At 45.4% G+C, this 23,098-nt stretch overlaps 1 protein-coding gene across 1 annotated transcript in view; it reads left to right on the forward strand.

Annotated features, from left to right (window-relative positions):
* The window catches only part of DNAH14 (dynein axonemal heavy chain 14), a 468,480-nt gene that overhangs the window by 122,927 nt on the left and 322,455 nt on the right, over window positions 1–23,098 (forward strand). Inside the window, 6 exon segments of the mRNA XM_054022851.1 lie at window positions 14,179–14,520; window positions 18,184–18,359; window positions 18,390–18,583; window positions 19,168–19,358; window positions 19,648–19,893; window positions 22,657–22,778. Of these exon segments, the coding sequence (XP_053878826.1) occupies window positions 14,179–14,520; window positions 18,184–18,359; window positions 18,390–18,583; window positions 19,168–19,358; window positions 19,648–19,893; window positions 22,657–22,778 (1,271 nt within the window).

Below are 23,098 nucleotides of genomic sequence, written 5' to 3' on the forward strand. Positions count from 1 at the left end.
GCTGGTGACTCTTGCCTATATGCTCGGGGTCTGACTGATCGCCATTTTTGGGGTCGGGAAGGAATTTTCCTCCAGGGCAGATTGGCCGAGCCTCTGGAGGTTTTTCGCCTTCCTCCGCAGCATGGGGCAGGGATCTCTAGCAGGAGGGTCTCTGCCGATTGAAGTCACCTAAAACAGGATTGGGGACTTCAACAGCAGAGTCCAGGGAAGGGGTAGGGACGGTTTTATGGCCTGCAGCATGCAGGGGGTCAGACTAGATGATCATAATGGTCCCTTCTGACCTTAAAGTCTATGAGTCTATGAGTCTATGAGGTCTCAACAAGCCTTCCGGGTTGTGAGTGAGTGCCTTAAAGGGACAGCGCGCAGTGTCTCAGAGACTTCCCTATCAGTGAGCACACACACACACTCTGTCTCTCCACACACACCCCACCCATGTACCCCATCTTTGCAGAGCAGGGGAATGTGGGACAGGGCTCAGGAGCAGGAGAGCTTTCCGTGATTGCCTTAAAGAGACAGCACATGGTGTCTCTCAGAAACTTCCCCAGCATTCAGTTCACACACTGTGTCTGTGTCTCACTCACAAGCACACACTCACCTCCTAACACACTTGTATTATTGTTACTTCTTGCAGTGCACATATATTGTGTAATTTTATTCTTTCAAAGTGTTATTTTAGTTTTTTGACTGGTCTATGCATTTCATAATTTTTATTTCTCTCTTACACATAAATTTAATTCTTTGAGTAGTGAGTTCTAAAACGCCTAACCTGTCCTGTCTGGAGTAATTATTCCTATGCTAACTTTTAAAAGATAACATTATATCTAGGTTTTTTATTTCTACTGGAGGTGCATATCTGCACATTAACTCGGTGCTTATAACAGAATTTATTCCACACATGGATGGAAAAAATTAGAGGGAACATTGGTTTCAGCACTCCCTCATTAGTGACTGTCAGTCTCATATGATACGGTATGCTCCCGCCGGGGCTCCTTCTCCCTTCCCCTCTGAAACACCTCAGTGTCCCTATTGAAGTCCCTGGGACCTGTATACAAGACATCCCTCTCTGGGGCCACGTAGTGAGCATGACACAAGGCGAAAGAAGGCCATTTTAACCCAAGGAGGAGCCTTCTCAGTTCCTGAAAACTGTCAAAAAGGACTGCTGAAGCACCCTAGATACCACTAGAAGTGCAGGAGGCTCCTCAGAGATTATTGGACATCCTTCGTAGCTTGATTCCGAATGAGGTTGCCCTCTTTATCAGTGAGGCAGTCTGAGAACCAGCAAAGACTGTGTCACAGATTCTGGCCACTGTTGCCCCTACATCTTGAAGAGCGGAAAAAATATGTACCAGCTAAAGGGGCAGATTATCTCTTCTCAGATCCTGTCCCAAACACTCTCCATCAGTAAGTAAGAAGAGTAAGCAACAGAAAAGGTCAGCATCATTTTACAAGGATACTAAACATCTAGACCTCTTTGGGAGAAAAAACTATTCATCATTGAGTTTTCAGTTTATCCATTGGGATAAAAAGAAAGAAAATAACTTTAATTTATATTTCCCGCCCTGTCTAGGGGGATTCCCTCCCTTCCTGCCAGGGGCGTTTAGAAGACTCTCTAAGTTCTTTCAGTTTAAAAAAAAAAAAAAAAAAAAGAGGAGGGAGAAATAACTTTCTTCTGCATTCCTAACTGCTAGAGAGTGATAGCCCTCCCTCCAAGGGGCATGTCCAGCTGGGCTTCAAGAGGTGCCTCTCCTGCAAAGAGTCAATTCCTGTAATGGACAGACACTCTCTCTGTGTCCAGTGCAGAAGTGCTCTCTCTGCAACCAGCTAAAGCCAAGGTCTTGCAAGAACTGGGAACTGAAGTCAAAACTCCTCCTTATGGAGAAGACACTTCAGCCTCCAGGGGACTCCGGTATAGACACCGGATCATCCCCAAAGCTTTCAGTGTCAAAGGAGTAGAGTCGCAGAAAAGACCAGCAGATTCTCCCTATAAAGGCTTGAGAAAAAGGGCTCAAAGCCCCCAAACTGAGTTGTTGGCCAGCCAGAGGGGTTCCCCATTACAGCCACATCGGTACTAGTGGTAACCAGAAGTATCAGGGTGCCTCTGCTGTGAGCTCAGCTGCACTGCCTAGAGACACCAGGAGTCAGGTTCTGAGGCAGTGGTACCACCCTCTAAGGACAAAGACAGTTACTGTACCATCTCTAAAAGAGAGGCACCAAGTAAACCTTCAGTACCGGGTGTGACAAAGCTCCCATCTAGGGAACGCTTCTCAGCTATAAGTACCAATAAACTACCACAGACACTGAGATAACGAGCCCACAGTACCGCAAGAGTTCTGGTACCCTACAGACCTGATGGTTGGGAAAGAACCACAATCCCCATTAGTTGGTACTGGGGCCCTGGTACCAAGCACATCCTGGCACCTGGAATCGCCCTCTGCATCAGGTCATGTACCACTAATAGCCTGGTCAGCGCCACCATTACCCATTGACAAGGAGGATGTCATTTTCCTGGCCTCTCATTGTGGTCTGCTGTCACAATACAAGGGCTCTCCTCAATTCCATTGAGCCAACACATGATCATGGTACGGGCCCACTGGGGCAACCCCTCCACCTAATACCCTTCCCTCAATGGCGGTATTGGGATCTTGGGTGACTTGCACATCATGGCCATCCAGTATCTCTCAGAGAGTCCACCAGACAGTTTCCTACAGCCTCGCTGTCCAGAGCCCCTGAGCTGGGGAGGAAGAAGCTTTTGCACAAGAGGAAGAAGGGCTTGAAGGGGAAGCTACTGCTCTGAGCAAACTTCTCCCTATTTCCACCAGATGAGGTTGTAAAGCCTCCCCCAATCACTAGGTGATGATTTTAAGAGAACTGACAAAATACTACATCCCTCCCGAAGAGGTAGACTTCCTATTTCAACATCCGCAACCCAACTCCATCATAGTAGATGTGGTTAATGCACGAGGCAAGCAACATCATGGCAAGTTGACCTCATACAATCAGGATTGTAAAAGGCTAGATCACTTTGGCAGGAAGGCATATTGGTCTGCAACATTGTAGTTTAGAGTCATCAAATACTAAGCTGTGATGCCCAAATATAATTTTATTTAATTATGGGAAACTCAGTACATTTCTGGAACATTTACCGGAGACACAAAAGGAGCTGTTTCAGGCCATTGTCAGACGGGGTCAGTCAGTAGCCAGAACGGCGTTACAGACAGCACTGGACGCAGCTGATACAGTGGTCTGCTCAATCTCCACGGCAGTGGTAATGAGTCAGTCTTTCTGGGTTGCCCAAAGAGCTGCAGATGATGATGAAAGATCCCCTGTTTGAAGGGCCCGAGCTCTTCGCAGAGAAGTCAGTCTCTTCTCTCCACACCTTGAAGGATTCCTAGGCCACATTACGCTCCCTAAGAATCTAGTATGCGGGAATGGAAGGTACAGAATAGAAGATGTAGCACTCAGCCACAGGACAGGACACAACTTCCTCAGTACCCACAGTCTCAGTGCTATTATGAACCCCAATATAAGAGGCTCGGGGTTCAGAAGCAGTCAAAACCTCAACCAGTAACCTCTCAGACCACCTCTTCTAAACACTTTTGGCAGGTTGGTTGAAGGTCTGAACAACTATAATTTGTAACATGAGCTGCCATCTACTCTGTCATGCCCCTTCGGAAGTCGCCTGGCCCTCTTTCACAGCAGTTGGGAGAAGATCACCTCTGACGGGTGGGTCTTGGAGACTATTTCAAAGGGTTACACCATTCAGTTCACATCCCTCCCCCAGTCCCACTCTCCTTCGCCTCTTCAGACATGCTTCTGATGAGAACCTGCTTCACCAGGAAACAGATCATCTCTTATGCCTAGGGGCCATAGAATCAGTCCCAGCGCAACTCATGGTAAAGGGATTTTACTCCCATTATTTCCTGATTCCCAAGGCAAAGGGAGGGTGGAAGCCCGTTGTAGATCTAAGGGCATTAAACAAATATGTGAAGGTGCAAAAGTTCTATATGGTCATTCTAGCAGCCATTATTCCAGCTGTAGAGCAAGGAGATTGGTTTTTAGTCCATGATCTACAAGATGCCAACTTCCACATCCTGATATGACCGTCACACAGGAGATTCTTATGGTTTATCTTCGGGCAGGACCATTATCAGTACAGGGTGCTCCCATTCAGCTTCTCATCTGCACACAGGGTATCTTTCAAGGTTCTCTCCATTGTAGTGGTTCACCTGCGAATATTCGGCATTGTGATCTATCCATAACTAGGCAACTGGCTCCTCAGGGCTCCCTCATTTCAGAATGCCGTTCAAGCCACCCAGATGACCAGGCACACATTTGTTTAACTGGGTCTACAGCTCAGTTTACAGAAATCAACACTGACCTCAGTACAGTGACTGGAGTTTCAGTGCTGCCCTCAATGCAGTACAAACAGGAGTGTTCCTCCCACTGCACAGACTCACCACCCTTAGAGTCTCAAAGAGATAGTCCAGTCCAGTCCTCAAACATTGACCAGGAAATGCCTGCAACTGCTAGGTCATATGGCAGCATGCACCTTTGACACTCCAAACACCTGGATGTTCATGAGGTGTCTTCAGAGGTGGATCACTTCTGTCTATTCTCCGAACAAGAACAGACTAAACAAACTGCTATCACTAACCTCCACAGTAAAGCACTCTTTGGACTGTTGGACAGACCCATCCAATGTCCAAGCAAGTGTTCCATTCGTGCAACTGACAGTGACTCTAATAATAGATGCCTCCCTAATAGGCTGGGGAGCTCACCTACACAACTGCAAAGTTCAAGGCAAGTGATCTTCCACAAAAGCAACCCTCCATAGCAATCTTTTGGAGTTAAGGGCCTTAAGGAACATGTGTGCACACTTTCTGCCTTTCATCAAGAACACCTACGTGAAGGTCATGATGGACAATATGACCTGTATGTTTTACATAAATCACTAGTGGGCACCAGATCTCCCTCCCTCTGCACGGAAGCACTCAAACTTTGGAATTGGTGCATCTGTCACAACGTGCTCGTCTCAGCTATCTGTCTCCCGGGAATACAGAACATGACAACCAACAGTCTTAATCAGAACTCTTCTCACGACCATGAATAGGAATTGAACTCAGAAGTGCTACAAGACATATTAGTCTTTGTGGAGCCCCGACTACAGAGTTCTCCACTACTTACCAGAACAAGAAATGGTCCTCGTCACTGCTCCAGGCCTGACCTGGGGAAACATTCACTTGGAAGGTCCCAACCTGGGACCTTAACTTAGTTTTCAGAGCTTTGACTAGACTTCCCTTTGAGCCCATGGCAACTTGCTCTCTTTTTTACACATGTCCATGAAAACACCATTTCTAATGGCCATCACCTCAGCGGGATGCATAGAAGAAATAATGGCCCTAGTTGCATACCCACCATACATGGTTTCTTTTAAAGAAAGTCCTGACGTTGCATCCCAAGTTTCTCCCTAACGTTGCCTCCACTTTCCATATGAATCAACAGACCCATCTCCCTGTTTATCCGCAAAACCATACCATGACAACAGGGAGGTGATTCTGCATATGCTAGATGTTAGAAGAGCACTAGCATTCTACTTGGACAAAACTAAGGACTTTAGGAAATCCCCTAAGCTCTTTCTTTGGTTCACAGAAAGATCCAAGGACTGTGTGATATTGACTCAGTATCCAAATGGGTCTCGGGTTGCATTAATCTCTGTTATGAAGGACACAACCTACTGCCTCCATATGGAGTCCATACGCACTCCACAAGGTCAGTTTCTACCTTGGATGCATTCCTTAAAGATGTCCTTATCTCCGCAATCTGCAGAGCAGTGACTTGGGCTTCTGCCCACACTTTCGCAGAACATTATGTGATTACTGGAGATTCAGCTTCTGATGCCATCTTCAGCTCCTCAGCACTCTCTGTAGTAACAGACTCCACTTCAAAGTCCCAACCCTCCATGGGGAGTATTGCTCTGAAGTCACCTACAGCGAAGAACCCATAGGGACACTACTTGAAGAAGTAGTTACCTTGTACAGTAATGATGGTTCTTCTTCGAGTGCTTGCTCATATCCATTCCATTAGGTGTGTGCGCGCCGCGTGCACGATCGTCGGAAGATTTTCTACCCTAGCAACACCGGCGGGTCGGCTGTGGAGCCCCCTAGAGTGGCGCCTTCATGGCGCTGAATATATACCCCAGCCGACCCGGCGCCCCCTCAGTTCCTTCTTACCGCCCCTGACGGTCGTTGGAACTGTGGAGCGCGGCATAGCTGTTCTCCACTCTCCCTAGCTTAGTTAGTTATTCGCAGTTGTAGTTATAGTTATAGTTGTAGTGTTTGTAGTTTAATAGTTAAATAGTTTTTAAAGTTGTTAGATTTGTTATAATAGTCCAGGGGACTAAGGGGGTCGTCGCCCCCTTTCTCCCCCGGCCGCGGGCCCGGGCTCATGCCCAGAGCTCCCGGCTTCAAGCAGTGCGCCTCCTGCGCTAAACCTATGCCCACGAGCGACCCGCACGACTCCTGTCTGAAGTGCCTGGGAGAGTCCCACCAAACAGATAAGTGCAAGATCTGTAAGGCCTTCAGACCAAGGACCAAGAAAGAGCGGGACTTTCGGCTCCGGCAACTCCTGATGGAGGCGGCACTTAGCCCGGACACTCCATCTACAAGTCAGGCCCCGGCACCTAGCACCTCGGTGCGCAGTGCCCCGGCGGCACCGGCTATGACGACCACGCAAGTGGCGTCAGACAAGCCTCGTCGGCACCGCAAGCAGTGCCTCGGCGCCGGTCATTATCCCCAGGGCATAAAAAAGCCCATAAGACGGGGACATCCGTGCCGAAGACGCCGGCTCCCCCAGTGCCGGGGGTAGAGCCGCGTCCGCCGGTGGAGCACCGGAAACAGGTGCCTCCAGCACCGTCGACTCCGGCGCCGAGGCCGTTGAGTCCGGTGCAGATAGCGTCTCCACCGAGACCGGCGGTGATACAGTGCCTCCCGTCGACTCCAGAGACCTTCGCGGTGGCGAGAGACTTAATAGCTCTCACGGAGCCGGCACCGCCTCAACCACCGGCACCGACTGCACCGTTGACTCGCCCGGTCCAGTCGAGGGGGAAACCTGCCTTGATGCGCCCTCCATCGCAAGGGCTGGAACCTCGGCACCGATCCAGGTCCCGAAGCAGGTCCCCACGCCGCTCGCAGTCCCGGCACCGAATATCGCCTCGGCACCGGTCGTACTCGCGGCCAAGATCTTCTTCGCGGCACCGCTCTACGTCTCGGCACCGCTATGATCGTCGGCACCGATCAACGTCGAGACGTAGTTCTCGGCACCGCTACGGTCGACGCTCGACGTCGAGAGGCCGCTCCCGGCACCGGGCATACTCCAGGTCCTTGTCGAGGTCCAGATCCAGCTCCCGGCACCGACGAGGTCATCGGCACCGATCGCGGTCCCGGCACCGTTCGCCGGCACCGCGCAGAGATAGATCATCTCCAGACCGGTACTGTGCGGCACCGCAGCCCACGGGGGTCGTTTCATCTCTCTCGGCACCGCCATGGCCGTCAAGATCGGTGTCTCGCTCCTCGGAGGACCTGTCGAGATCGGCATACCCCCCTCAAGGGCAAGCCGAGGAACGGAACTTGGGCCATTGGCAGGAGATGGCAGAGGACCACTCTCATGGACCATCTCACTGGTCATTTTGGACCCCGTGGGCGTACCACCAGGAGCAAGGGGCTCCAATACCATCGACCTCTCGCTCGGGTCACTCGGTTAGAAGGGCCCCAGAATCCACCATCTCTCGGCCTCCGCCAGGGGGCATGGAGGCTTCCGTGTCCACGCCACCTGACACCATAGACCCGAGTACAGGTGATGCTCCGGCCCAAGAGCAGGGGGATCAGGACCCCCCCTTGGATCCAGTACCACCGGAGGCGTCTTCCTCCTCCTCTCCGGATGAGGCAGTGGCGGGCACTTCATGTACGGGTCCCCCTCCGATAGATCTTCGGGCTCACCAGGATCTCCTGCGTAGGATGGCCCGTAATATGGACCTGCAGGCGGAGGAGATAGTGGAAGTACAGGACCCTATCGTGAACATCCTCGGAGCGGATGCCCCATCGAGGGTGGCGCTACCCCTGATCCGCACGATACAAACCAATGCGGATACGATATGGCAAACTCCTGCCTCTATCCCACCCACAGCGAGAGGGGTGGAAAGGAAGTACTTTGTCCCGTCTAAGGACTACGGGTACTTGTATACCCACCCCCAACCGTGTTCACTGGTGGTGGAATCAGTGAACGCACGAGAGCGCCACGGCCAGCAGGCTGCAGCGCCTAAATCAAAAGAGGCTAAGCGGCTCGATTTGTTTGGCCGTAAGGTTTACTTAGCCGGAGGGCTGCAACTTAGAGCGGCGAACCAACAGGCGCTATTGAGCCGTTACAATTTTAACTCCTGGAACTCTATGGGGAAGTTTAAGGAGTTGATTCCCCAAGAGTCCAGGGAAGAGTTTGGAGCCATGGTAGAGGAGGGTAAGAAGGTGGCTCGGACCTCCTTGCAGGCCTCCTTGGACATAGCAGACTCAGCTGCGAGGACCCTGGCTTCGGGTATCGCTATGCGGAGGATCTCCTGGCTTCAAGTTTCGGGTTTGCCTCCGGAGCTACAGCAAACCCTACAGGATCTGCCCTTTGAGGGACATGGATTGTTCTCGGACAAGACGGACTCTCGCCTGCAGAGCCTCAAGGACTCGAGAACAATCATGCGCTCCCTGGGGATGCATGTTGTGGGCCCTCAGCGCAGACCATTTAGGCCGCAGCCTCAGCGCTTCTACCCCCCCCCCGCCTCGTCAGAGACAGGACTCGACCCGGAGGCGAGGGCGAGGTGGTAGAAGAAGGTGGGCCGGCCCTCAACCCGGCCAGAACCAAGGGCCACCTAGACCACCTTCAGGCCCCAGGCAGAACTTTTGAAGGTGCGGTCGAGGACGGCGCCCCAGTCATCTCCCAGGATCCAGCCCCCTCCTTTCGGGATCGTCTCTCCCACTTCCACCGTGCTTGGTCCCTTATAACTTCGGACCGTTGGGTCCTCCGCACAGTGGAGAGGGGATACACTATCCAGTTTTCTTCTATCCCCCCCTCCCACCCCCCTTCCCCGTCCCTCTTCAGGGACCCTTCTCACGAGCAACTTCTTATACAGGAGGTTTCCACGCTCCTTGCTATGGGGGCCATAGAGGAGGTTCCAGTAGAGTTAAGGGGCAGGGGATTTTATTCCCGTTACTTCCTGATCCCCAAGTCCAAAGGAGGTCTGCGGCCCATCTTGGACTTGCGCGGACTCAACAAATTCGTAGTAAAGTTGAAGTTCCGCATGGTCTCTTTGGGGGCCATTATCCCTTCCCTCGATCCTGGAGACTGGTTCGCCGCCCTCGACATGAAAGACGCATACTTTCACATCTCAATTTACCCACCTCACAGACGCTTCCTGCGATTCGTGGTAAACATGGTGCACTACCAATTTGCAGTCCTTCCCTTCGGCCTATCCTTGGCCCCAAGAGTGTTCACGAAATGTATGGCTGTCGTGGCAGCGTACCTTCGTCGGCAAGGGATACAGGTGTTCCCGTACCTAGACGACTGGCTGGTACGCGGTCGCACCAAGGAGCAAGTTCAAGCTCACGTCCACATAATAGTGCACACATTCAACGAGTTGGGCATCCTACTCAACAAGGACAAATCCACTCCAGAACCTACCCAGAGAATAGAATTCATAGGCGCAGTTCTAGACTCCAGACGTGCACAAGCCATCCTGCCAGACAACCGATTTGGCACCATCACGAGCCTCATTCAAGGGCTCCAGGCGTTCCCAACTACCACGGTGAGGTCGTGCCTTACCCTGCTGGGTCACATGGCCTCCTGCACGTACGTAACCAGGCATGCCAGACTTCGGCTTCGCCCACTCCAGACCTGGGTGTCGTCAATATATCGACCACATCGGGACAGCCTGAACATGGTGGTCACGGTCCCGATCTCGGTCCTGACCTCCCTCACCTGGTGGCTAGATCACAATGTGGTCTGCGAGGGGATGCCATTTCACGCCCCACAACCCTCTCTGCACCTGGTCACAGACGCTTCATCTCTGGGTTGGGGCGCCCATCTCAACGAACACCATACCCAGGGCCTGTGGACTGCACCCCAGCTAGCCCTGCACATCAATGTTCGGGAACTGATGGCGGTGCGCCTGGCGTGCCAGGCATTTCTCAACCTCCTACGTGGCCGATGTGTGTTAGTTCTCATCGACAACACCACGGCCATGTTTTACATCAACAAGCAAGGAGGAGCACGTTCGTCAATTCTATGCCAAGAGGCCATTCGCCTGTGGGACTTCTGCATCGCCCACTCAATCCATCTCACGGCATCGTTCCTCCCTGGAGTCCAGAACACTCTAGCGGACCGACTCAGCAGGTCCTTCCAGACACACGAGTGGTCTATCCGTCCGGACATCATACATTCCATCTTCCAAAAGTGGGGGTTTCCCCAGATAGACCTGTTTGCATCTCGAGACAACAGGAAGTGCCACGTGTTCTGCTCCCTACAAGGTCGAGCTCCGGGCTCCCTCTCGGATGCGTTTCTCCTTCCCTGGAAAGACCACCTGTTTTATGCCTTCCCTCCGTTTCCTCTGGTCCACAAGGTACTGCTCAAATTGCGCAGAGACCAGGCACAGGTAATTCTGATCGCTCCAGCGTGGCCGAGACAACATTGGTACACCACACTGTTGGAGCTCTCGGTTCAGACACCGATCCCGCTTCCGTTGTGTCCGGATCTCATCTCTCAGGACCACGGCCGGCTGCGTCACCCCGACCTGCAATCACTCCACCTCACAGCGTGGCTGCTCCATGGTTCACCCAGGCAGAGCAGCAATGCTCGCACTCTGTCCAACAGATTCTGCTGAGCAGTAGGAAGCCCTCAACACGCACCACGTACCTGGCCAAGTGGAAGCGGTTCTCCTGTTGGTGCGAACAACGAGCCACGTCCCCGTTGCAGGCACCCATTCCTCTCATTTTGGAATATCTCCTCTCCCTAAAACAGCAGGGGTTGGCGATATCTTCAATTAGAGTTCACCTGGCCGCTATATCGGCCTTTCACCCAGGGGAACTCGCGTCCTCGGTATTCTCTAACCCGATGGTCGTTAGATTCCTCAAGGGCTTAGACTGGATGTACCCACAACAATGTCAGCCCGTCCCGACGTGGGACCTCAACCTGGTTCTCTCCAAGCTCACAGGTCCTCCATTCGAGCCACTGGCCACCTGTTCACTTTTGTACCTATCCTGGAAGACAGCCTTCCTTGTAGCCATCACCTCAGCAAGGCGCGTTTCTGAACTCAGGGCGCTTACATCCGAGCCCCCTTACACGGTTTTCCATAAGGATAAAGTGCAGCTTCGTCCACATCCTGCCTTTCTCCCTAAGGTGGTTTCTCCGTTTCATATCAACCAGGACATCTTTCTCCCGGTCTTTCATCCCAAACCACATGCCACTCGCCAGGATCAACGTTTGCATTCCCTGGACGTACGAAGGGCCCTGGCCTTCTATATTGACCGCACAAAGCACTTTAGAAAGACGACGCAACTCTTCGTTGCAGTGGCCGACCAAATGAAAGGCTCACCGGTCTCCTCACAACGCCTATCCTCCTGGATTACGTCTTGCATCCGGACTTGCTATGACCTGGCAGGTGTCTCAGCACCGCACCTCACCGCTCACTCCACGAGGGCCCAGGCTTCCTCGACGGCTTTCCTGGCACAAGTTCCGATCCAGGACATTTGTAGAGCAGCGGTTTGGTCATCAGTCCACACATTTACAGCTCACTATGCACTAGTGCAGCAGTCCAGAGACGATGCTGCTTTCGGATCAGCGGTTTTGCACACAGCAATGTCTCACTCCGACCCCACCACCTAAGTTGGGCTTGGGAGTCACCTAATGGAATGGATATGAGCAAGCACTCGAAGAAGAAAAGACGGTTACTCACCGTTGTAACTGTTGTTCTTCGAGATGTGTTGCTCATATCCATTCCAAACCCGCCCCCCGTCCCCACTGTCGGAGTAGCCGGCAAGAAGGAACTGAGGGGGCGCCGGGTCGGCTGGGGTATATATTCAGCGCCATGAAGGCGCCACTCTAGGGGGCTCCACAGCCGACCCGCCGGTGTTGCTAGGGTAGAAAATCTTCCGACGATCGTGCACGCGGCGCGCACACACCTAATGGAATGGATATGAGCAACACATCTCGAAGAACAACAGTTACAACAGTGAGTAACCGTCTTTTCTTTGAGATGTGTGTCCCTATGGGTGCTCCATGACCCGCCCTCCTCCCCCTCTACTTTGGAGTTCTCCCTAACGGGGTCTGCAGTAGAGAAGGAACTGAGGGGGGGTTCGCCCGCGCACTGCTAAGTAACCTTGAGGCAGACCATGAGGGAGGGAGGGTGCATGTGCTGGCCTCATGGACACTGCTACTGAAGTTCTCCGATCAGCAGTGCAGGGATGCAAGCACACCTACAGTGGAGCACCCACAGGGGGACACATCTCGAAGAACCATCATTACTGCAGAAGATGAGTTAACTTCCTTTTTGTACTACCTGTCTATGAAGACTGCCTTTTTAGTAGCATTACCTGGCCAGAAGAATAGGGGATATTCAGACCCTTATGGCGGGATCTCCTTGCATAGTACTTTACAAGGACAAAGTGACTGAGACTTCACTCAAGCTTTTCGCCTAATGTGGTTTCTGATTTGCATCTTAATCAGATGATTAACCTACCTGTCTTCTTCCCCAAGCCTCACTCTACTCAAACTTAATATCTTTAACATTTTCAAATATCTCTCTATTTAGAGAGAGAAGGTAGCTATTCAGGGAATCTTGACTGTTTCTAGCATTTGCTGATAGAATAAAGGGACAACCTATGTCCACTCAAAGACTGTCAAAATTAGTCTTGAACTATGTTAATGCTATGAGCTGGTCCATTTAGAGCCATCTGAGCAAGTTAGGGCTCATTCCATCAGAGCCCAGGCTGCCTCTGCTGCATCTTTTGACATGTCACAATTTCAGAGATTGCAAAGCTCATACCTGGAGTTCAGTTCACACCTCCACTCAGCATGACTCCTTGGTAGACGGCCCCAGACCTGATGCCCATTGTGACAGAGCTTTCCTGTAGTCATCATCCAGGATTCTGAGCACCCACCTCAGGACACAAGTTATTCTTGTGAGTCAATAGAAGTGGAATACTTGTGGATGTTCACTTGAAGAGGAAAGAACAGTTACTTAGCCTATAATAAGTAGTAACTGGTTCTTTGATATGCTTTGTGTACATCTGTGCCACACCCAACCCTCTTTCCCCACTATTGTAGAGTTCTCGGTAATTTGGAGACTGTGTTAGTGAAGGAACTGGGGAGTAGTTATGGATGCCCAGAACTTTAAGCCATTGGCTATGGTGCATTGGAGAATGCATAGAGCATAGCCACAGCCCCCAAAGGACACTACTGCTCAGAAAACTCTGGTCTTACATACATGGGGCCTGTGCATATCACAAGTGGAATACATGGATACAACACATCTCAAATAACTAGTTACCTGTAGTGTAAGTAAATGTTCTTTTTAGTGGCAGCATTTTATAAAAAGGTATGAAGCCTTAGAGTATGTCACTTTACACTGTTGAAAAGGTGTGAAAGAGTCTTACGCTACATCTACACTATGAGCTAGGGGCAGGATTCCCAGCTTGTGTACACATGCTCGCCTTAACTCTCATCGGCACTAGCACACTCAAAATAGCGTATCTGCAGTAGTATGGACTGTGGCAGCAGTGGCCTAAGCTTGCTGCCCCAAGTACATACCCATGGGGGTTAAGGCAGGTTTGTACTGAGGCAGCTAGCCCATGCTAGCTTTCTGTGCTACCGACTGTTCTTTAACATTTTGAATGTGCTAGCTCAGATGAGAGCTAATGGGAGTATGTGTATACAAGCTGGGCATCACACCCTTAGACATAGCCTTAGTGTAAATGAAAATCCAGCCCTTTATCTCCAGCTCTCACACTTCATTTTGTTTTTTTAACTGCATTGTTCCTGGCTCCTCTCTGATTATTTTGATGATAAAACAGAGAAAAATATAACAATATAAATAATTTAAAAGTGTGTGTTTGAAAAATATAATGATTGATGTTTCATTTATTTTAGGTTATCCATTCAGCACTTAGAAAGCTGGACAAAGATCTCACAACAGTGGAAGAATTTATTGAGCACTTGACTTTTCTGAGCCAAATTTCCTCAGAGTTGCCAATGCTAGAGACTCAGTATAACACTCTTTCCCAATTGTATTCTATTGCAAGAGCCTATGACTTCTTTATTCCAGTTGAACAGTTTGCCTTATATCAGACCCTTACTCGCAGTCTGCACGATCTTAAATCAAGTATCCTTATTTGTGAAAAAGGAAAAAGTGACAATATTATAAAATTCAGTGCAGATTTGGATGGCTATTTTGGCAACCTACAGTTTGAACTTAGGAACTTTAAGAACAAAGTAAGTTACTGGTCTGTTAAGAAAGCATATTTTCATCTTTAGAGGCAGTCTGGTCTAATGGATTGAAAATGAGTTTAAGAACCAGGAACTCAAGCATTCCGATCCTGTCACTCTGGCTCATATTGTGGCCTTGGGCAAATCGCTTAATACTATATCTATATCTCATTTTCCCCATATGTAATGTGTGAGTAATAATACTTATGTAGCAGACGGAGGTATTATGAGGATTAATTATGTAATATTCATAAATGCCCCAATTCAATAAAGCACTTAGGCATATTCTTAAGTTCCATTTACTATGTTTGTTTATTTGTATTGCAGTACCACCCAGAGCCCAGGTCCCTGTTATGCTAAGTGCTGTACAAACAAAAAAACTGTTCTTGGCCAAAAGAACATATACAATCTGTATTTAAGACAGACTAGGTGGACCACTAATGGAAGTGCAAGGTGACAATGAGATACAATCATAGAACTGGAAGGGACCTCGAGAGGTCAACTAGTCCAGTCCCCTGCACTCAAGGCAGGACTAAATATTATATAGATCGAGGTAGGCAACTTATGGCACACGTGCCGAAGGCGACACGCAAGCTGATTTTCAGTGGCACTCACACTGCCCGGGTCCTGGCCACCGATCCGGGGGGCTCTGCATTTTAATTTAATTTTAAAAACCTAATTTACTTTACATACAATAGTTTAGTTATATATAATAGACTTATAGAAAGAGATCTTCTAAAAACGTTAAAATGTATTACTGGCACGCAAAGCCTTAAATTAGAGTGAATAAATGACTCGGCACCCCACTTCTGAAAGGTTGCTGACCCCTGATATAGACCGTCCCTGACAGGTGTTTGTCCAACCTGCTCTTAAAAATCCCCAATGATGGAGATTCCACAACCTCCCTAGGCAATTTATTCCAGTTCTTAACCACTCTGACAATTAGAAAGTTTTTCCTAATGTCCAACCTAAACCATCCTTGCTGCAATTTAAGCCCATTGCTTCTTGTCCTATTCCCAGAGGTTAAGAAGAACAATTTTTCTCCCTCCTCCTTGTAGCAGCTTTTTATGTACTTGAAAACTGCTATCATGTCTTCTGTCTTCTCTTCTCCAGACTAAACAAACCCGATTTTTTCTATCTTCCCTCATAGGTCATGTTTTCTAGACCTTGAATCATTTGTGTTGCTCTTCTCTGGACTTTTTCCAATTTGTCCACATCTTTCCTGAAATGTGGTGCCCAGCACTGGACACAATACTCCGATTGAGCGGAGTAGAGCAGAAGAATTACTTCTGGTGTCTTGCTTACAATACTCCTGCTAATACATCCTAGAATTATGTGTAGTGTGGGGTTTTTTTGTTTTGTTTTGTTTTTTGTTTGGGTTTTTTTGCAACAGTGTTTCATTTTTGACTCATATTTAGCTTGTGATCCACTATGACCCCCAGATCCTTTTCCGCAGTACTCCTTCCTAGACAGTCATTTCCCATTTTGTATGTATGCAACTGATTTGTTCCTTCCTAAGTGAAGTATTTTGCATTTTTCCTTATTGAATTCCATCCTATTTACTTCAGACCATTTCTCCAGTTTGTCCAGATCATTTTTAATTTTAATCCTATCCTATCCTATAGCATGTTAAATAGTGGTCACAGCACAGCAGCTGCCTAAGAATAGTCAAGTGGTTTATAGGCATCTAGGCATAAGTGGATGTTAATAGACCTTTAATGGAGCTTTTGTCATGTGCTTAAGTACTTTGGTGAATCAGGTTGGACTTAAAACATGCTTAAAGTAAAGCACATGCTTAAGTGTTTTGCTGAATTGGGGTCAAAACATTCTGGAAATATAGAGATATAACTAATGTTTTCAATTATTGTCACCAACTTCATTTTTGGAAAATGGAAACATCTGAAAAATAAACAAGTTAATAAATATTCAATATGTAGATGCACACCATGCATGCACTTAAAGTGATATGGATGTGCACACAAGAAATGTTAATTCAAAATTTGAACCAAATTTCTTCAGATGTTTACTCTCTGAAAATAACATACTGGTTGAGTTGCCCATGGGCTAAACACACCTAGTGCAATACTAATGCATAAAAAAATCATTAATAATTGTGACCGGGATGCCAGGGGGATCATGCTGAGATTGCTCAATTAGGGCGCACTGCAAAAAATGGAGCAGACAATCCCAAAACTGGTGGGTATTCTGATACTTAAAATTACCAAACCAGCAACAAAAATACTTCTACAATACCTTACTGGTTACCCAGAAACCAAAACACAGCTCCTTTAAAGCAGTGGTCTCCAAAGTGGGGTGCGTGCACCCCCGGGGGTGCGCAAGAGGATCCTTGGGGGTGCGCGGCAGGAGGATCGTGGGTTTTTTTGTTGTTTTTGTTTTTTGCTTCGAGCGGCTTTTTTTTTTTTTTGCTTTGGCAAAAATGCTAGAGGCGGCGCAGCAGGGGGTGCGTGCTCAAAAAATTTTTACTGATAGGGGTGCGCAATCAAAAAAGTTTGGCGACCACTGCCTTAAAGCAACCCAGCTTTGGGCTCCCAGCCATACAGCAAAGTCAAATATGATGAGGATTACTGAAAATCTTGTTCATCATGTAAAAAGCTATACCAATCCCAAAGGATCGGACCCATTACCCACCAGATTAATGAATATCTTACCCAAATACATGCTTACAGCCAATTCTTATTAACTAAACTAAAATTTATTTAAAAAGTAAAGAATGTATTGGTTAAAAGATCATTATGCATACAGATATGAATAGAGTTCTTCGGCCAGTTTCATAATAGAGATGGTGAGCTTTATAGTTGCAAAGAGTTCTTTCAGAATTAGTCCATAGGTTACAGTCCAATGTTCAATATCAGGGTTATCTAGAAGGGACTGGAGACCTCAATCTTGCGACTCAAACTTCCCCTGATGGAGCTTAAGCAGATCTGAGATGACAGGATCAGGGCTCTAGAGTTCTTTTTATAGATGTCAAGCAGCTTCTTGACAGCGTGCTGTTCTTGGGTGAACAATAGTCAATTATCGTAGCTTTGAAGTAGACTTCCTATTTCCTAAGCATCTCTGGTAATTAGCTACATGGATTAACATAAAGCAACTGCCCATCTCCCGCCATTTACAGGTAGTTTACTATATAGTTCAAAGAGAAATTAAGACAGTGATATTACTACATTCACAGTTCATCTAAATGTTAACATCTCCTTTTGATCTCTGGATTAACAGAATACCGCCCATAGATGGGAAAGGTTTGGTTATATTGTCAGCCTCTAACAATATATATGTAAACACACAAAACCACAATCATTATCTACTAATATGTCTTTAAATGTTGAATTTGGGTCAGTTATCCTGCTAATTGCTTAACCCTTTATGGCTTAATGTCACAATAATAAAAATAAATTTAAGACTTACATATACTGCTTTCTTCCTCTAAAAAGTGTAGATTTTTGATAGATTGCATGTGCATGCAGCAGAACAAACAATAACAAAACAATGTGGTAAAAGGTAGAAATTCATAAAGAATTGAATGTTTTTTCAGATATTTGATTGTGCACATATTTTAAAAGTTTTATATGAGTACTGTAATAGGTTACTAATAGTAGGTTCTGTACTTTGACATTCTTAGAACACATTTTAACATATTTTTATGTCACATAGGTGAGAAATCCAGTTCTCCTCCTTAGCAAAACATTGCCTAAGACAGCTAAAGAGATGATCCAAAGTCTTGTGGAAGAAGCTGCAGTTATTTCTAACAAATCCAGAAGTTATGCAAATTACCAGGATCTCTTTGACAGTTCCATTGCTGACATGAGATCATTGTCATTGGAAAGGATGTCACAGAAGAATCAAGTTGGAGACTCAAGTCCTCAGAGAGTGAATAAAGAGCTCTCTGAAGTTGAAAGTGAATTATCTTTGCGAAAACTCTTGTGGGACTTACTAGAGGAATGGGGGAAGCTTTCTTTTAGGTGGAAACATACACTTTTTCAGAATGTTGATGTAGATTTAATACAAAAGGATGTTAGCAGATTTATGCAGACAATACAGATTCTAGAAAAAGGTAAAAATACTAAAATCGCTAGTTGTTTGCAACTTATAGCCTTTCATCAATGTATTGAGGGAAACAAAATATTTAGAAATTATGGGCTAGATCCTCAACTGGTGTAAATTAGAATAATTTCAATTATTTTAATAGGTCTGCAATGATTTTCACCACTGTATCCTTATTCTACAAAATCAAATTATGAGACGCAAAGACGTTGAATTCGTGGTGCATTCATAGTAGCTTTAAACTTAAAGAATATTCCTGGTTCTTCTCCTTTTGTGGGGGATAAAGAGGGGTTTGGACTTCTTCAAATCATAGAACATGAGGATATTGATGTCCAAATTATTCAAAAAGCCATGAGCATTTGAATAAAATTAAATTAAAAAATGATAGATATGTTTCATTATTGTATTTTAATATGTTCTTATAAATGATGCTAATGGAACAAATTAATATGATAATGGAGCACAGTTAGTAAGATGCTAAAGAAAAATAATTAGAAAAATATCTTGTGTTATATATACTTAGTAGTAATGTTGTATCTGCTTACGCAAATTGAAATAAGACTGATATATTGCAAACATTTTATATTTTCCAAGGTTTACCAGAAAATACTATTATAATAGGTCTGAAGCAGTCACTAAGCGATTTTAAAGAAGGCCTATCTGTGATTGTGTCTTTAAGAAGTCCATGTCTTCAACCAAGGCATTGGGAGGCTATACAGTATATTATTGGGCAATCCATTTCTTGGGATAAAAAGTTTACCCTGGAGGATGTTCTGCAACTCAATGTAAATATATGTTGCATTATTTATACCTGACTCATGAACTGATTTTAACATTTTTTGTTGTAAAATGTGGTTATAATTAGTTTATTACAGCTGTACTTATGATTAAAGTTTTACAGTTAGCTTTTAAATATATAGTCCAGTCTATGACTACTACTACTCCACTTCTGCAACTTTAATAGGGATATTGTATATTTTTCAGGAATTTATACTCCAGTTATTTAGTAAAATATCTGTATTGTCACTTGTTTATCTATTGTTCAATCCTGTGTAATACAGTTTTCCACTTTAGTTGTTTCAGTACAAGAAAGAAATCGGTGATGTATCAGTAACAGCAACCAATGAAGCTACCCTTGAAATAATGCTGAATAAGATAATTAACCTTTGGAATAAAACTAATTTCCGTTTGTCTCCTCACCGCTCTGAAACTTCAACTGTCATGATTATTTCATCTGCTGAAGATATAATGGCTCAGTTAGAAGAATCTCAAGTAACAATTTCAACAATTAAGGGTTCTTGCTATGTTGGGCCAATTAAGGTAAAGATTACTTGTGACATTTGTGTATGTTTGGAGAATAAAGTTTGCGGAAAACCTGTGCAAGTGGTGTATAACTGAAATAAATAGTATCCTTGATGTTTACTTTCTTTTTACTTTCAAAGCCTGGCAGTAAACCTGTACTAAAGGTATGCATTCCTGTATGCGTGTTGCTGTAATTAGTTGCAGAGCTGCTAGTCAGGAGGGTCTTCATAGAACTTCTCAGAAGTTCTGTCTCCACAAGACCATTAGCAGCATTTGCATTGCAGTTACTGTATACTATATGTGATGTGTTTGATTAACTTTCTGGCAGTTTTTCTACTCAGCAGCGATTAGTCCTGGTTAGATTTATTTTTGTTATTAAACAGCTGCTTTTTGGTATCACTACTGAATATATAGTCACTTTTCAACCCTGTCCAAGGTAGAAGAGAAGCTAGATCTTTCCACAGCATAGATCAGCAGAAAAAAAAGGGGGAACAGAGCATTTAGCTTCTAAAGCATCCAATTCCTCCTTAGCTTTCTGTCCTGACTTCCATGACTTATATGTGAATTTGTCTAATCACAATGATTTGAAAAGGAAGGCACTATATTTGGATGCATCTAACTTTGTGTGCAACTGTACTTAAACCATACAAATGATATGAGCTCTTTTCAAAGATCATTTAGTGCTCTACTTCAGTAACACTTTTTCAGCATTATTGAGCTATATTTAAATGTAAGTTTTCTGCAATGACCATTTGCTAATTATATGAGAATTGAAGAGGGGATTGAAATGAGAAAAGGTGAGCTAGGATGGGGGGAGGGCATTCCATACATGGAAAAATGTACAGATGGAAGTAGTAGGAGATGAACAAGGCATGGACTCACTGGGACAAGGAGGAATGTGGTAAAAGTTCTGGTTAGAGACATAGGCCAGAGTGGAGTTGTGCACTTGAAGATAAGAATAAGAAATTTGGTGGTCAAGGGTGAATCAGTGAAATGATTCAAAGAGTGAAGTATGGTAACATGGCTAGATTGATGTGGGAGGAAGATTGCCACTAACATATGTTTTGGATGGACTGAAGGGAGTCAATGTAGATGTCGCAGAGGCTTAAGAAGGTGATTATAATAATCGATATGCACAATGATGAGGGCATGAATGAGTGTTGTAGCTGTGAGGCAGAGAGAAAGGGATTGATTTGTGGTGTGCTGTGACGAAAGAAACAAAAAGATTTAGACATGGCCTGAATGCACGGGGAGTAGAAAGGAGTTAAAATGACCCCAGGGTTTGAGCCTGGGTGATTGGGAGGATGGTGGTGTTAATAACACAACCAAAGAAGTGGATAGGGGTAAATTATGACTTAGGAGGATAGATTTTAGCCTTGGTAAGCTTATGTTGTTACCAAGATCTTCAGGAGGATATGCTGGAGAAATCAGTTGGGATGTGGGACTGGAGAGAAAAGGGACATAGGTGTGGAAAAGGAGACTTGTTCATTAGGATAAAGATGCTGAAGCTGTAAGAGTGGATGAGGTTACCCAGGTATAGTGAAAGAAGAAAAAAGGCCAAAGAAAAAGCCCCATATGACTTCCATGAAGAGGGAAAGAAAGGAAAGAAGAGTAACCATCAAAGAAGTCTCAAATGCTAAAATGGTGCAGTAATGGACACAGAATAGCAGACTACATAAGAATAGCGTCCTGAAGTTTTTAACTCAGTCCTGTCTTCAAGTCCATGAAAGTTTGAGTATGGGACAAAATCCTTAGTATTTTGCAGTGTGCATGAATTATAGAGCTAAAATCTGAATTGTGTGCAGAGTGCTTATCAAATCATGCCCTTACTTTGTACAGTAATTAATCATATGTATGAAACAAATTAAGATGAATATATGCAAATTCAGTTGACATTATGATGTTTTGTAATCTATGTTTTCACTTTTTCTGCCTTCACATAAGTCCTCAGCAATATAGATTATTTTGGCTCCTTTTAATTATATGAATCTTGCTCTTACATCTCAAATGTGACATTTTAAATCGCATTTTTTAGTCATTTTTAAGGAGTCCAATTGTTTATATAGCTTGGCATGATTTATAGTTTTGAGTCTCAGCCAGATTGCAACTGTAAATGGCTTTAATTTATAGCTCCTAGAACGGATTGATTATTATTAAAAAGATATGCAGCTGGGTATTGCATCTGTATCAGTATATTAAAAAGAAACCAGATATAGTAACTAGGTCTTCTTAGGATCATCTTGCAAAATTCTGCTTGCCCTTTGTTTAAAGCAAATATGAATATGTATATTTGTTAAAAAGTTTGTAGAAATAGGTTCACAGAATTTCCCTTACTGTTCTATTGGCTTCAGTGAACAATAACTAACAGTGAGGCTAATTTATGAGCAAGGCAAGCAGGATTCAGCTCCATAGTTTATACCACTACAAATAAAGTTAAATTTTAATTCATGCCAGTGCCCTGAAATGAAAAGATTTCCAGCTGAGTGATAACTATTTTCTTCATACTCTTATGTATTATTATTATTATTATTGAAACATAATATAAAACAAACTTATGACATATCTTAGTAAGCTTTTTTCAGATACAAATAATTAGCTCCTAAGCAGTTTTTTTGGTCACATTATATGAAAGTATGGAAATCTTGTATTTAGTACTATGCTATAGTCTGCTTAAAACTCCATCAAAATTTTGTTTGGGAGTCCTTAAGTAACATATCTTGCAAAAGTAAGAATTTCCACCAAATTTAGGTTTTACTTTATATTATTCTATTTTTATGGTAGAACCTTGTAGACGCATGGGATCATACGTTAAATCTCTTCTCTCGCACCCTGGAGGAATGGTTGACTTGCCAAAGGAATTGGATTTACCTGGAACCAATCTTTCATGCTCCAGAAATACAAAGGTATATATCAGGGGTCGGCAACCTTTCAGAAGTGGTGTGCCGAGTCATTTATTCACTCTAATTTAAGGTTTTGCGTGCCAATAATACATTTTAACGTTTTTAGAAGATCTCTTTTTATAAGTCTATAATATATAACTAAACTATTGTATGTAAAGTCAATGAGATTTTTAAAATTAAATTAAAATGCAGAGCCCCCCGGATGGGTGGCCAGGACCCGGGCAGTGTGAGTGCCACTGAAAATCAGCTTGCGTGCCGCCTTCGGCACGCATGCCATAGATTGCCTACCCCTGGTATATATGAATGTGTATCGCATTATCTCA

This window comes from Malaclemys terrapin, chromosome 3 (genome assembly GCF_027887155.1).
Source record: "Malaclemys terrapin pileata isolate rMalTer1 chromosome 3, rMalTer1.hap1, whole genome shotgun sequence".
Taxonomy (NCBI): Eukaryota; Metazoa; Chordata; order Testudines; family Emydidae; genus Malaclemys; species Malaclemys terrapin.